This window comes from Epinephelus moara, chromosome 14 (assembly GCF_006386435.1).
Source record: "Epinephelus moara isolate mb chromosome 14, YSFRI_EMoa_1.0, whole genome shotgun sequence".
NCBI classification, from domain to species: domain Eukaryota; kingdom Metazoa; phylum Chordata; class Actinopteri; order Perciformes; family Serranidae; genus Epinephelus; species Epinephelus moara.
Window position 1 is genome coordinate 4067397 of NC_065519.1, and position 14286 is coordinate 4081682.

Sequence of the window (14286 nt, forward strand, 5' to 3'; positions counted from 1 at the left end):
ACTCAGACCAGCCCGTCTGGCACCAACAACCATGCCACGTTCAAAGTCACTTCAATCACCTTTCTTCATCATTCTGATGCTCCGTTTGAACTTCAGCAGCTTGTCTTCACCATGTCTACATGACTAAATGCTGCCACGTGATTGGCTGATTAGCTATTTGCATTAACAAGCAGTTGAACAGGTGTACCAAGAAAGTGGCCAGTGAGTGTATATAGCCTACCGTTGGGTTATTCATGCATTAGCTCTGTCTTAAGGTATGTTCTGCTTTTTTCCATTATGAATTTATTTAACATTTAATACACATGCACTGAAGTGAAAAACACTGTTTTTATTTCTGTAAAATAGTTATTATTGAAAGACAGAGGAGAAATAAACAACTGATAACAAACAAACACTGTAAAAAGTTGTTTTCTGCTTACTGCCTCCTCATCCCAAATGTTCCCTCCAAAAGAAATGTGTATTTGAAGATCCAGCTGTCATCGAGCTCACAGATCTCTTTCTCTGCCAGATTTGTAACAACTTCTCTTCTACAGCAGATGGATCTTTGTCTCTGCTTCCTCCCGAGGGCTGTCTTCAGTTTTCTACCTCCTCAACAGCACATCAGAACATCCAACACAGTGAAGAGTTAAACTCTTTTAAAAAAAAGAGTTCCTCTGCTGAAAGCACAAGAGGACTCCAGGAGGACCCCCTTCGTAATGGCTCAGTGAGGACTAACAGGACTGTTTCCCACAGAACACCACGCTGTACATTTGAGATATTTGACTTTAACTGTTTGGCTCCAACGTCCCATTTAAAACCTCCAGGAAACAGTCCAAACTGTAGGAGCTGATAAAAAACACTGATCCCACAAAGCAAACCAACAATGTTTCTATTCTGTGGAAGTTTTCAGACACACAGGACTGACTGAAGCAGCAGCAACCAAAACTAACTGCTGAATTTAAACACTTTAAAGATGCAGTTCTACTAATGGCCACTAGATGCTATCTCCAAAAAAGAGCCTTGAATTACCCCCTCATGGTTGTATGCCTCATTGAACCAGTCATTTTTCCCTGACAGTTTCCATCCATGTCTCTAAAAACATGCACACCTTCACCCCGACAGCACAGAAGATCTATACAATCATGATTAGAGTCACCAATTCAGTATCTGACCAAATGTCTCCTCTTCTGTTCCAGAAGAAAAGTGTTTTATGAAGAACAGTATGAAGTCACAATGAAGATGACCTTTGACCTTTTGGATATAAAATGTCATCACATCATCCCTAAATGCTGTTACACATTTGTGGAAAATTTTGTCATAATCATGTGTATGAATTCTTGCGGTCAGGCCATGGTCACAGTGACCTGGAACTTTGACCTATGACCACCAAATCCTGATCTGTTTATTCTTGAGTTCAAGTGGACGTTTGTGCCAAATTCGAAGAAATTCTCTCAAGGCCTTCTTGAGATATCGGGTTTACAAAGCTGAGACGGAAGCAAGGTTACAGTGACCTTGACCTTTGACGATCAAATTCTTATCAGTTCATTGATGAGTCCAAGTGAACGTTTTTGCCAAATTTGATGAAATTCTCTATAGCTGTTCTTGAGATATCACATCCACAAGAATGAGACTGACAAGGTCACAGTGACCTTGATCTTTGACCTTTGACCACCAAATTCTAAGCAGATCACACTTGAGTCCAAGTGGATGTTTGTGCTAAATTTGAGGACATTCCCTCGAGGTGCTCTTGAGATATCGCGTTCACAAGAATGAGACTGACGACTTACATAGGACGTTGAATAATGGCCAGAAAAGTGTTTATTGCATTACATTATGATGTCACAGTGAAGCTGACCTTTGACCTTTTGGATATAAACTGTTCATCATTTTATCCTGTTAGACATCTGTGTGACATTTTGTCATAATTAGTGTAAGAGTAATTTAATAATATAATAAAAACTCAGAGAGCATTTTTAAGAGAGCCCGTCAGCACACATAAAGTGCCTGTCTATGAGATATAAAATGTCTGAAGTATTATCAAGGAACATTCTAGTTTCCTGGAGAGATTCCTACAGTTACTCTACACTCAGACAAAACTGCTGAATTCCTTTGAGATGATACTAAAGGACAGTTCATTGTAATGTGTGAATATTGCAACCTCAGCAGCTGACTGAGCTTCTCTTTCCTGAGAAATAAAACTGAAGTTGACAAGAGAAAGTTCTTTTTTTAATATTGAAAACTCTTCAGCCGTGGATCAGCTTGTGACTGAACATGTAGCCCACGCACTGAAGTCCCCTGTTATTTCTGCTGCATGTGTTTTTCCACAGCAGGGCAGGTAAAAGAAGTTCACCTGTTGGAGGTGAGCTGGAGAGAAACGAAACTTTTAAAAACACCTTTCTCTCTCCTGCAGACAGAGGGGAGGAGAGTCTCACAACACACACAGCCTGTTCAGGTGGGTCATTGGGGATTGGTTGTGGTTGGCGAGACGTCACCGCTACCTGCTTGAGGGCGGGCGGCCTGATTTTTGGACCTACTCCAGAGAAGTGGAAAAGGCCCACAGTATTGTACAGGTGCTACTGCAGTAACTTCATCCATCTCACAGACAGATTTAGCGTAGCTTGTGCAACATATAGACCGATGTCACACTGAAGACGAATGAAGAGACAGATTAAACAGAGGAGCAGCTCTATGTCTCTCTGAGTGTTGATGGAGAAACTGTGAGTACACACCGATCCTCACCATCAGTTACTACAGATGTGTAATTGTTTGATTCTCTGCAGCGTTTCTCTGATAACTGCTGTCGATCAGTTTCTCTGGTTTCAGATCTGCATTTGTAAATTGTGGTGGTTAAACATCCGCAGCAGTGAATCATCAGAGGAAACAGACTGAGAGATAAAACAGGAACCAGGAGAAAAGAGGGATTTACAATTTCACAAAAACGTTTTGCTGTGGAAACCCCCCACATCAGGTCTGGTTTGTCCTGAGGAAAGGTTATGGAGTCATCACAATTATTTGAGGGGTTCATCCTCTGCAGAGCACGAACGAGATCAGGACATTTAATAATGTTAACTTTAAATCTACTGACTGAGAAGAGACCTTTCCTTCAGTGTACTTTACTCTTTGAAAGTGGGGAGGGGGGACTTTCCCCTGTCATGTTGTGAAAATTATATTTTTGTCCCTTTCACTTTTCACAGTTTCAGTTTTACTCACTAAAATTCACCGAACAGTGTTTTGCGACAGTCAAGCTTTCTGAACAAATAGGTTTGACCAGCAGCAGTTAGTGATTCACAGACTTTTGATGACCTCATTTATTAGTGGAGTTATTTTGGGCTGTATGCAGAGCTGGATGTTAGCGCTGCTGCTGTGTTAGCTCGTACTAACTGGGCGAACTTTCTGGGGAGAGAGCGGCTCCACTGACAGTGGGGACAGAAAGTTTGCTGATCCAGTGGTTGGGACAGTCTGAGATCAATCCCAGCGCAGAAAGGATTGTGTTCAGGTATTGTTTGATTGGAGACGTTTTGAAAGATGTGGCAAATCAACTCCGACTGGCTGCGTTAGATAGATCAGATCCTGAGAGAGTCTGGGCTTTTCTGAGGCACGTTCACAAGTTGTTTTCAAAGCATGCATGCCTTATTGCACGAAGCAAATCTTGGTCAAAGCTTGCCATTGTCAGCGTGTAGGTTGCAGCTCAGAGGTTGATGTCGACGTAGCAAAAGGTTTTTGAAAACGGTAACATGCAGACAGTAGAAAGGAGGAAGAATGGCGGCCTAAAAAGCCAACAAATTTCAAGTTTATAGTCACACTTTACATCCGGTGAGTCAGACTACCTCTCTCTATAACGTGTCAGAGCGGCTCCCTGATCTGTCAGGATGCTGTGACCTCTGACCTCCGCTGCCACTCGGTCTCCGGTGTTTGAACTGAAACTCTGACTAATGAATGAATAAACAGCAGTTTGGATCCCAGCGGGCCGACTGCGCTCTGACTTCATACAATATGAGGAAGTGAAAGAATCTCAAGGACTATTACACAACGACACAGAGGGGCAGCAGCTTAGTCAGCTGACACACACACACACACACCACATACACAGAGTTCATTACCTCTGCTGATTCGCTGTTTCTCTCCTGACAGGATACCAGGCGTGTCGATGATGCTGATGCTCTGAAGAACCTGATTGTTCATCTGAGAGCAGATGAACCTGAAAACACACACACACACACACACACAGGAGAGAGTGATACAGATATGTCAGACTGTTAATTTGCTTATTTCAGGTTTCTGTTTTACAACCTTGATTTTCACTGTTATTGAGTTTTATTAACAGCTGTGTCCAGCAAAGTGATTTTTTTCCTGCGGCCAGTGGTTTTAGTCAACAAAAACTGCAAAGACAAACCGTCACATTTTACACGTATAAGTGCTGAACGACAACAACAATGGAGGAGAAATCTATTGATGTACTGTCTAAGTATTGCAGGGTGTCTACAGATAAAACCAAGATAAATTTAAGACTTTCAAAGGACCTGTATTAATATATGTTTCCTTTCATAAACCCACACAGACTGGCGGGTCTGCCATCTCTCCCTGCATGCTTCAGCCATCCCCTAGTCAATAACAACATAATTTAATTAGGAATTAAAGACGTTAGCTGTATCAAAAGGACCCCTGTCTCACTTCCTGGTTTCAATGAAGGCAGAAAAGCTGCTCAAGTTCTGGTGAGCTTTTTAATTTCTGGTAAATTAATCAAATAATATTAGTATCGGGTGTGTCTCAACCATGACGTGCCAAATCCGTAGCCCTTCTAAATCCAAACTACACAAGGATTATGGTTTAAGAATGAGTATAGGCAACTTTTTGTTGACTCTGTACGACGTCAGATCTCTGACACCCATCATGTGTGCTGTTAAAGAAAAAAATCACTGGGAGGTTGACCCATCACAGCGTTAAACAGTCAAGACTTTGTTCTTTTAAAATATATTTTCCAGCCGAGTTGAAGATGTAAAAATTAAAATCAAATTCTCAAGAATGGGTAACAAACTACCTCTGAACTTTATTAACTCTAAAGTTTGATCCAGGAGACCATCGTCATCCTGTAGAGTCTGATACAGAGGCATCAGTATTAAATTGAGTCTGTTTCATAATTGGTTAAAAACTTCTTGTCGTGGCTTAAAATAGCGATCCGCTTCCGTGTTTTGATGGGTCCATGTCATTGGTTCGACAGCCCATTGGTTCGACATCCCATTAGTCCGACTGTCCGCGGTGCTGAACGGCTCGCGGCGGGCATATGGTGCACCGCGACCGGCTTGAGGCGGAGCAGGCTCACGGCTTATGTGTTTGTCACTTTCTTTTTCATTTTAACCCACACCATGATCTTTTCCTGACCCTAACCAAGTGGTTTTTGTGCCTAAACCTAACCAGACCTTAACCACAGGGCATCATGATGATTTCGGAACGGACTTCGGAACAATGAGTTTAATATGGTCGGAACAATGGGATGTCGAACCAATGGGCAGTTCCCGTTTTGATACAGTTGGTCTTTCTACCTTAAGCGTACTGTACCAGAGTACACATGAACCGTATTCAAGACCATCTTTTCAAGTGGACTCAGCAGACCGTGCCCAGGTACGGTTCACAGTGCTCACACTGAAAAACAAACTATTTTTTTGAGTACAGACTAAAACGACTATCTGATGGTGTCCGAGTGTGTGTGAGACCTTCCTGTCACCTCGTCATAAATATAAAGTTTAAAGTTAAATTTAGCCGACAGACTGCAGAGGCGGGAAAAAACAAAACTGCCACGGCGACACGTGGTGACGCACACACACTTCCCCCTGGAAACAATAACTTACTGTGGTTCCTCCATCACACCGGGTGGAGATGGGATTCCTGGTTACAGGAATGTCTCAACTACACACGCCCAATGACACACACACATATTAAAACACACTCTAACACACACTTTTTTTAGGGTCGACTGTCCCTCCACTTCCTGCTGCCAATCTTAGAAATATTTCTGGACAGAGGAAATATGTTTGGACCAGAGTGTTTTCAGCTAAATTTAAACCCCCACTACAAAAGCCTGAGTGTGTGTGTTTACATGTCAGTCAGGAGTGGAGGGGTCATTTCCCGGGTTGTGAATGTTTTGAGGAAAGCAGTGACAGGAGTGTGAAGAGCTGCCAGGATTTAAGTGCGTGTGTGTGAGAGGTTGGTCCGAAAAGGGAGTCAGGACGTTTTTTATACCAACAGCAGCAGTACATCACAAACATGGCTGCAAATAACGATCATTTTCTTTGGGCTCTGTTTGGGTCATGGGTGTAGGTTTCATTCCAACATTGATGGAGGCACCTACCAGAGGTCCTGGCGGTCCTCCCCCAGGAAATCGTCAATGTCAAACACTTAGTTGTCATGCTGTGTTCACACTATAAGCAACATAGCAACAGGCTACAATTAATTTTTAATGGAGGCCAGTGACACGCTGCTACGAACCAACACTTATCGCAGCTGATGGGCGTGACGCACTACAAACCACAGTTGAGCAGGCCTCAACTTTTTCCAGTGCTCTAGTGGCGTGGTGAAGCGTCGGCCAATCATCTGTTGTATTTCTAGCTATGGTTCTGTTATTTAACTTTTGTTTGTTTGTTTTATTCAATGAGAATAAAGTCATAATGTTTCAATAAAAACAATCCACCTGCCATATAGTGCTCTGTGCATTAAGTTATTGCTCTGCTGATGTGGGAGTATCCCCTTCAGACAAGTAACCCCATTTGGGACTCTCTGGATGATCAAGCATAATACATGACCGTCCCGTGGGCCTACTGAAAAATAAAATGCACTGATATATACAAAACCAATACGCCAAAACACTTTAATGAAACTGGTAAGGAAAATAACATGAATGCACCTTTGTAGTCTGACCTTAACAGGATCGTTGACGTAGCCTTACCTAACTCGATTTAAGTTTTATTTGCTGTTATGTTTAAAAGTCTACACATTTGCAATTCATGATTTCCTCCATATTCTGATAAAGTATATCACTTCATGAAAGTGAAAGTAAAATATATAGTATAAGACTGTAAAGGTTGGAAACAGGGAACAGTGCAGTAGATTAATTTAACTTAAAATGAATTTAGAGCTGCAAATACATTAATTTACTTTTAGAAAACTAGTGTGACTGTTTGTAGGAACCAGAAACACAAATTAGACATTTGTGTGAAATGTTGTCAAACTTAGTGTATGAATTCTTAAGTTATGGCTATAAACATGATTTGCGAGGTCACAGTGACCTTGACCTTTGACCTTCAACCACCAATTTCGAATCAGATCATCCTTGTGCCCAAGTGAACGTTTGTGCCAAATTTGAAGATATTCCCTCAAGGTGTTCTTGAGTTATCGCTTTCCTGAGAATGAGACGTTCGGACGTACAGAGGTACAAATTTGACAGACAACCTGAGAACAAAACGCCTCTGACCACGGCTGTCGCCAGCATGGAGGCATCAAACTAACATATCGTTTATGTTTTCCAGGTGTGTGTGCGTGTGTGTGTGGTTTACCTGTTGAGGAAGGAGTTTCCAAATGCGTTGAGCTTCCTGAAGGGTTTCTTGGGGTCAACCACCAGAGCGTTGCCAGGAACAACGCCCTCGTTCTCGCCATACATCACCGCAATGAAGCCGTCAGTGGTTGGCTCCGGACCGATCCGCATCCCTGGAAAATCCTGCTCCAACAGGTACCTGACGAGAGACAGAGAGATTTAATTCTTTAGCAGCAGTCAGTGTGTCTCCCCCGTCTCCCATCTCCCCTCACCCTTCACCTCCTCACACATTTCCCACATATCCTTTCATCCCAACATCGACCTCCCGCACTGTTTCCCTCGTTAAAGAAAAGTGAGAAAGGAAGGAAGCGATGGAAGATGGCTGCAGTGTCTCCGTCCTCTCGCTTCCTGTTGTCGCAGCAAACGTGGACATCAAAGAGAGGAAAACCACCACAGGGAGAGAGGCCATTATTATTATCATAACTCTGTTTACGGTCACACATCATCTCTCGGCACGGTCGACATGTTTCCACTGAGCTGCTGATCCAGGAGGATTTTCACTGATGTTATCAGCTGAGGTTTGGAGAATGATCAGAAGCCTCGGACCACATTCTGCTGGACGTCTGACTGAATACTGCGCTCAGGACTACGGCTGCAACTAGTCATTTGGTCTACAAACATTAGTGCACAGTGAGAAATACCTGGAGCCGTAAGTAACTTCATCAAATGTCTTGTGTTGTCCAACCGAAAAATATTTAATCTACTACAATGTAAGACCAAGGGAAGCAGTTGCTGGTTAATTGTTTGTCCATGGAATAATTGATTAGTTGACTTATCACTGCAGCTCTGACCAGGACACTATTGTGTCTACATGTAACCAAGCATCACCTGGAAACTAATTTCGTTTGATCTGACTGTTGATGATATGACTCCTGCAACAAGAGTAAGACCTGAATCCTGAACAAGAACGTTGCCATGGCTCCTGACAGACCACAATGACCTCCACTGTTCATCTGCATCCCTTCACTTGTAGCACAGTCAAAATTTTTTCTTCAACTTCAACTTTATGTATCAATATAGAAGCTTTCATACAACCACGCAGCCAAAAAAACAAAAATGGACAACAACAAATAAAAAATTTTACCAAAAAATTACAACAGTAAAACAACCACATCACAGTTGTATGCCTCTGCAGACCAGTCAAGTTGCAGTTACAGTTACTATGGACTGAGCTATTGCCGCCCTGAGTTATAGCCAAAAACACTGTGAGGTCAAATGACCTTGACCTTTGCTCACCAAATTCCAATCAGTTCATTGTTGAGTTCAAGCGTACGTTTGCGCCAAAGTTGAAGAAATTCCCTCAAGGCCTTCTTGAGATATCTCGTTTACAAGAATGGGATGGACAGACACTACGAAAACATAATGCCTCTGGCCACGGCTATCACCAGCACTGAGGCATGAAAACACAACAATTTGTTTTTTCAGGTGATTATAAACAGCCTACATTCCATTTCTGCCAACATATGCCCCTAAATCCAACACACTGGTCGTTTAAAATATGATAAATAAATCTGGAGATCAGTGGAAGTAAATGACTAAATGTTTTTGGTAATTTGGGTGAACTGACCCTTTAAATCAGACTTCACGTTAATGATTAATCAGCATCAGAACATCGGCACCTTTAATAGTCACAAAGCTGCAGGCTTGAGTCAGTTTACAGTCGACTGTTGATGACGTCAGTCTGAAAACAAAAGGTCTGTGACATCACTTCCTGTCAAGTCCAAGGAGGTTAAAAAGAGAAGAAGTCAAAGCGTCACATTCATCACACATATCAGTGGGTACAACACATGCGGAGTAAAATCTGGTCTCAACCTGCCGAAAGGCTGGTAAGCTATCACAGAGCATGGAGACAACTGATTGGCTCCAGGGTTTTTTCGGACCTAATTGTATTGCGGAGTTTTGCACAGCGGCGACCGGATCTTTGCTCTCAAACCACAAAAAAATGTGATGGCACAACAGTCTCCTTCAGTACATTATTCTATGCTTTCTTTTGATTTTCACATTGGCTAGTCATCCTGTTTAATTTGTCTTCTGATTAAATCGGAACCGTTGAAACAAGTTGTAGGAAGCCTCTGCAAGTAATTGGTTGCTGGCAGACACTCTGTGCTGCAATAAAATGGTTAATCAGCAGTGCCGTGCACTGTAGAGCCGATGCGCTGCTGGTTCTGCCGGCCTGAATAGAATATAATGTCTATAGCCTTACTGTTGTGTACAGCCTTTATAGACTGAGCTGAGTAGTGATGCGCGGGTCGACCCGTAACCCGCGGGACCCGCAAATGGACCTGCGGGTCGGGCAGCAGTGATCGTCTGTTAAATCGGTCTGTAAATGATATTTTGACATTATTGGCTATTACTGTCACGTCATCCGAAGGTACTGATGCGTTGAGCAGGTGACAGTCCACGGTCGTTTTCAAAACACACTTGTGTCACGCACTCCAAAAGAAACTTGTTGAAACTTTAAACAATAATTCATTTTACAAAACGGGGGAAACAAACGTTGACAGAAATGGTTCCATAATTCATATTAAATTCAAAAGATAACGAAAAAACAGCTACAAGTTATAGGGAATAGTGATAAAGTGGTAAAACTTGGCATTGATCCACAGCCTCAGACGGATGTGCTCAAGCGCGCCGTGCGCTCAAGCTCAGTAGGCTATACTATATTTTCACATTTTTAACAATGCAATTTAAAAGTTTTGATTTTTATTGATAACCTACATTTACCAACAACAAAAAGACTACATTTAGCACCAACAAAAATATGTAAAGAAAAAAAAAGTAAAAAAAAAAAAAAAACGAATATCGAATACCAAATTTTCATAACGAATACCTACCCATAGAAACGAATATTCCAATATCCGAATATTTGGGTACAACCCTAAAAAGCACCTGAACGGACATCGTCCCTTTATTTCTAGCTCCGTCTGCTGTAACCCTCCCACATCACAGCTCCAGTTCCATCACGCATGTGTCGTACTCCAAAGCTCCCCAGGGGTCAAAGAGCGTGTCCCAGCACGTTCTTTGAATAGCTTTGCTGCGACAGCTATAGTAGCATCCTTTCTGTCTCCTGAAGCGACGATGCTGTCTGGATTTTACATAGCAAGAGCTCGTCTTTGGCTTTTATTCTGGCGGGTAGCTTGAAAGAATGAGTCCAGATTTTTACCTGCATTAACAGGAGTTTGTCCTAATCTATATCGTATATCCAGATACTGAGTTATGATACGAGTTTCTAGAATCTTTATTGACAAAAGCGTCGATCTGACAGAAGACTAAAGAATAAAATACACAAAAAAAGAGGTTGAAATAAGGAAACCCAAAGGTAAAAGCATAAAAAGAGTCACAGATCAGATCCAGGTCATGATCAAGTGTTACACGTGTGGACCAATCAGAGACCACACTATGACCCGCTCGCAGCCCTTTAACCGTTAACTCTGCTGGTTTCACTTCACCTACGTCAAAGAAGAAGGAGAAGAAGGAAATATGTCGACTCTGCAATTTATTGGCAACTTAATGCATTCTTTTCAGTTCCCATGATTCATAGCATTCCTCAGGGCAGGGTGGGGCCTCAGTAGTGGGACACACACACACACACACACACACACACACACTGTTACAGCAGCAACGATTACTCTGCAGGTCTCTGTTGGACGTCAACTGATTGCAGGTCAGCTCTGCTGGTCCTGTTTGCTGCCAAAACGTTTGACTGTTTGTACCCGATATGCACACACACACACACACACACACACACACACACACACACACACACACACACACACACACACTGCAGACATGAGATAAGCTCAGTGTAACTGCAGTGTGGTGACCTCAGCTCTCAGCCAGTCTGACCATTGATTTCTTTCCTTGCAGGCCACCATACAACCCACATTCTGTTTTCAAAGACTCAGCTGCAGAGACCTGAGTGAAGCTTGTAAGAGATCAATAATCACAGTCAACATGTCGTCACCATAATATTTTTGTCAGTTTACGTATCAACATGTCATTCAGCACAGAGCCCACACGGCCTGATGCTGCGTTCAATGACACTCGGATACAAAACAGTGTCTAAAAGTCCTTTTCAGACACAGAATCTGTAACACTGCTGACTCCATCTGTTAAAGCTTTTATCTTTGTCTCTCAGAGGTGTCTGTCACATAAATGTCTCATGGCTGCTCTCAGACATGACAGGACTCTAATGGGAGGACACGCAAAGGGAATACGCCTTCCTCTCCGAGGCTGAATCCAAGTACCCACCCTCTGAGACCTCGCGGACTGCAGTCACACGTACACTGTGTTCACTGTCATCATGTTAACTCTGCCAGGGCAGAGACTGTGGACTGTGGGAGCAAGGAAGGAATATGCAAACTCCACACCCAAGGGCTCCCCCACCCCACGGTTAAAACCAGGAACCCTCTTGCTGTGAGATGACAATGCCACCCACTGCCCCACCATGCCGCAGGTTCCAAAAACACTCTGTCCAAATCCAAACCACCACAGTCCCAAACGTACTGACAACTTCGCTGTACCCTTCTCTGGATAAGTCAAGAGCTTCAGTGGCATTCTGGTTAGCACTCACCATTTACCCACTTGAGGGCAGGTGTTCTGTTTTTGGACCTACTCTGGAGAGGGTCCATCTCTGGTGCAGCTCGGCGGAAACGCAAATAAGCCCGGCCAAAAGTGAGAGTGGAAAAGGCCCACAATATTGTACTTGTGCTACAGACCGATGTCACACTGTAGACTAATGAACAGACAGATGAAACAGAGGAGCAGCTCTGTGTCTGATGGAGAAGCTGTGGGTGAGGAGAGATGAACACCGGTATACGTTATGTAACGCAACTTGACCCTATATGGATATAAACCGCTGTCCGTATCTATATCTCACCTGAAAATACATCAATATATCATACATAGTCGTTATATCGCCCAGCCCTAACTGGCTCCCTCTCTAGTACCAGATTGATTACAAAAACCTTCTGCTCAACTTCTAAGCCCTCCACAGCCCAGCCCCCACTTATCTCTCCAACGCCCTCCAGCTCCCTGCACTCCTCCTCTGCTCGTCCAACATCACCTCACACCTCAGCACCTTGGGGGCTAGATGCCAAGTGAGCTATGTGATGTTTTGTAACTGAATTAAAATTATATTCATACATTTCTATATAACAATCCAGGCCAGTCTGTAAATGAGGAACAGACCATGACTAAATAAACTGGGTACAACTTACACTGGAGACTGTATGTCAGCCTATTTTCTTGGCCTACATATTTGGCATTAGGCTGCACAGCTATTAGCACACAGGTCAGCACATTTGGCTTCAGCCCAACTCTCTGGCATGTGTCTGAGTATTTGCATACGGCACAACACGTGCCCTTATATAGTGTTTAGAGGGCGTTACCTACACTAATATGTTTCCTATAGTGGGATTCATCATTCAGCACACCTGGGTCGGAGCAGATCTGGATGGTGAGAACATTTTGTGCATCTGGTGTTGCCTTCTCTTATTTTTTCTCTTGACAGAAAATTAAGAGAAAATAGAAGAGAAATTTAAGAAAATGTAGCTGCATGACGCCCGATATTTCACAAGCTCCAAACCTAATCGAGGCCACACAACAACTTTATGAAGGAGCATGAAACACTCTTACAAACTGCGCCAAATGTCTCATTACATCAGTGTTAATGTTGCTTTGACACAAGCAGCCAAACAGGAATATCTCCTTAATCATTAACAGTTTAAACTTTAATATCTGCAGTTAATCTGCTTCAGTTTCAACAAGCACAGGCGTTATGGGGCTCTAACTGAGGCTGACGTAGCTCAGAGTTTTGGTTGAGTCACACAAACAGAGTCTGTGCAGGTCACAGCTCGTCTCCGCTGTCGGTGATCCAGCTGAAAACTGGCTGTAACTCAACACTTCAGAGCTGTATGACAGAACAGACATGCAGCTCTGAGTGCTGACACACTGAACACACGTCACCTGTAGCCTTGCACAGCGTGTCCCACAGGTGTCAGGAGTTATCAGCAGCTTCAGAACATTGAACACTGCTCCACTGATGTTTTCACAGCCAAATTTACCAACGTCTACCTCTTGTGCATTTTAGTTGCAAAGCAAAAGAGCTTTAAACAGGAGGATTCTCATACGAGGTCTGGCTATGACTTTCTTGTAAAGAAAAATATATTTTGTTTACAATTATTTAAAACTAAAAGAAGCAAACCTACACATTTAAGAAGCTGGATATGTTTGCCTGTTTTAACACCTCAGTGATTAAGGTTAAACATGTAACGACCCTAAAAGAAGGTCCTGCCAAACCCCTGTGAAAAATCTGCCTATTTAAGCATTTTAATTATTTGGCAATTTAACATTTACTGTTAAATAACAGAAACAGATTCAGGGTCCAGTCTTTAGTACGACACACATATTTTATCTATGACTTTTTGTGACATTGTGCTGATGACAGGTGTAGCAACCAGACAAATTAAAAACATGTCGCTGTCTTTTAGCTACTGAACTGCAGGGTGAATTTGATATCAGCCACATGAACTACAACACTGGATCCATTTGTTTGAATATTTCTACTGTGCCATATCATCTCGTTCATGATAATACCGGTATCATTTTTAATATCTTACTATATAATGACAAAAACTCTGTCTGTTCCACGTTTTTCTCCTCACTGACTTGGTCAATCCATGTGAAATTTGGCACAGTGGTAGAGGGTCATGGGAGGATGT

The 14286-nt window shown here is 42.7% G+C and overlaps 1 protein-coding gene across 1 annotated transcript in view; it reads right to left on the reverse strand.

The window, feature by feature from the left end:
* The window catches only part of ehd4 (EH-domain containing 4), a 50123-nt gene that overhangs the window by 28252 nt on the left and 7585 nt on the right, over window positions 1-14286 (reverse strand). Inside the window, exons 2-3 of the mRNA XM_050062299.1 lie at window positions 7527-7703; window positions 4080-4177 (exon numbers count right to left, since the gene is read on the reverse strand). Coding sequence (XP_049918256.1) covers window positions 4080-4177; window positions 7527-7703 — 275 coding nt within the window. The remainder of the gene's footprint in view (window positions 1-4079; window positions 4178-7526; window positions 7704-14286) is intronic.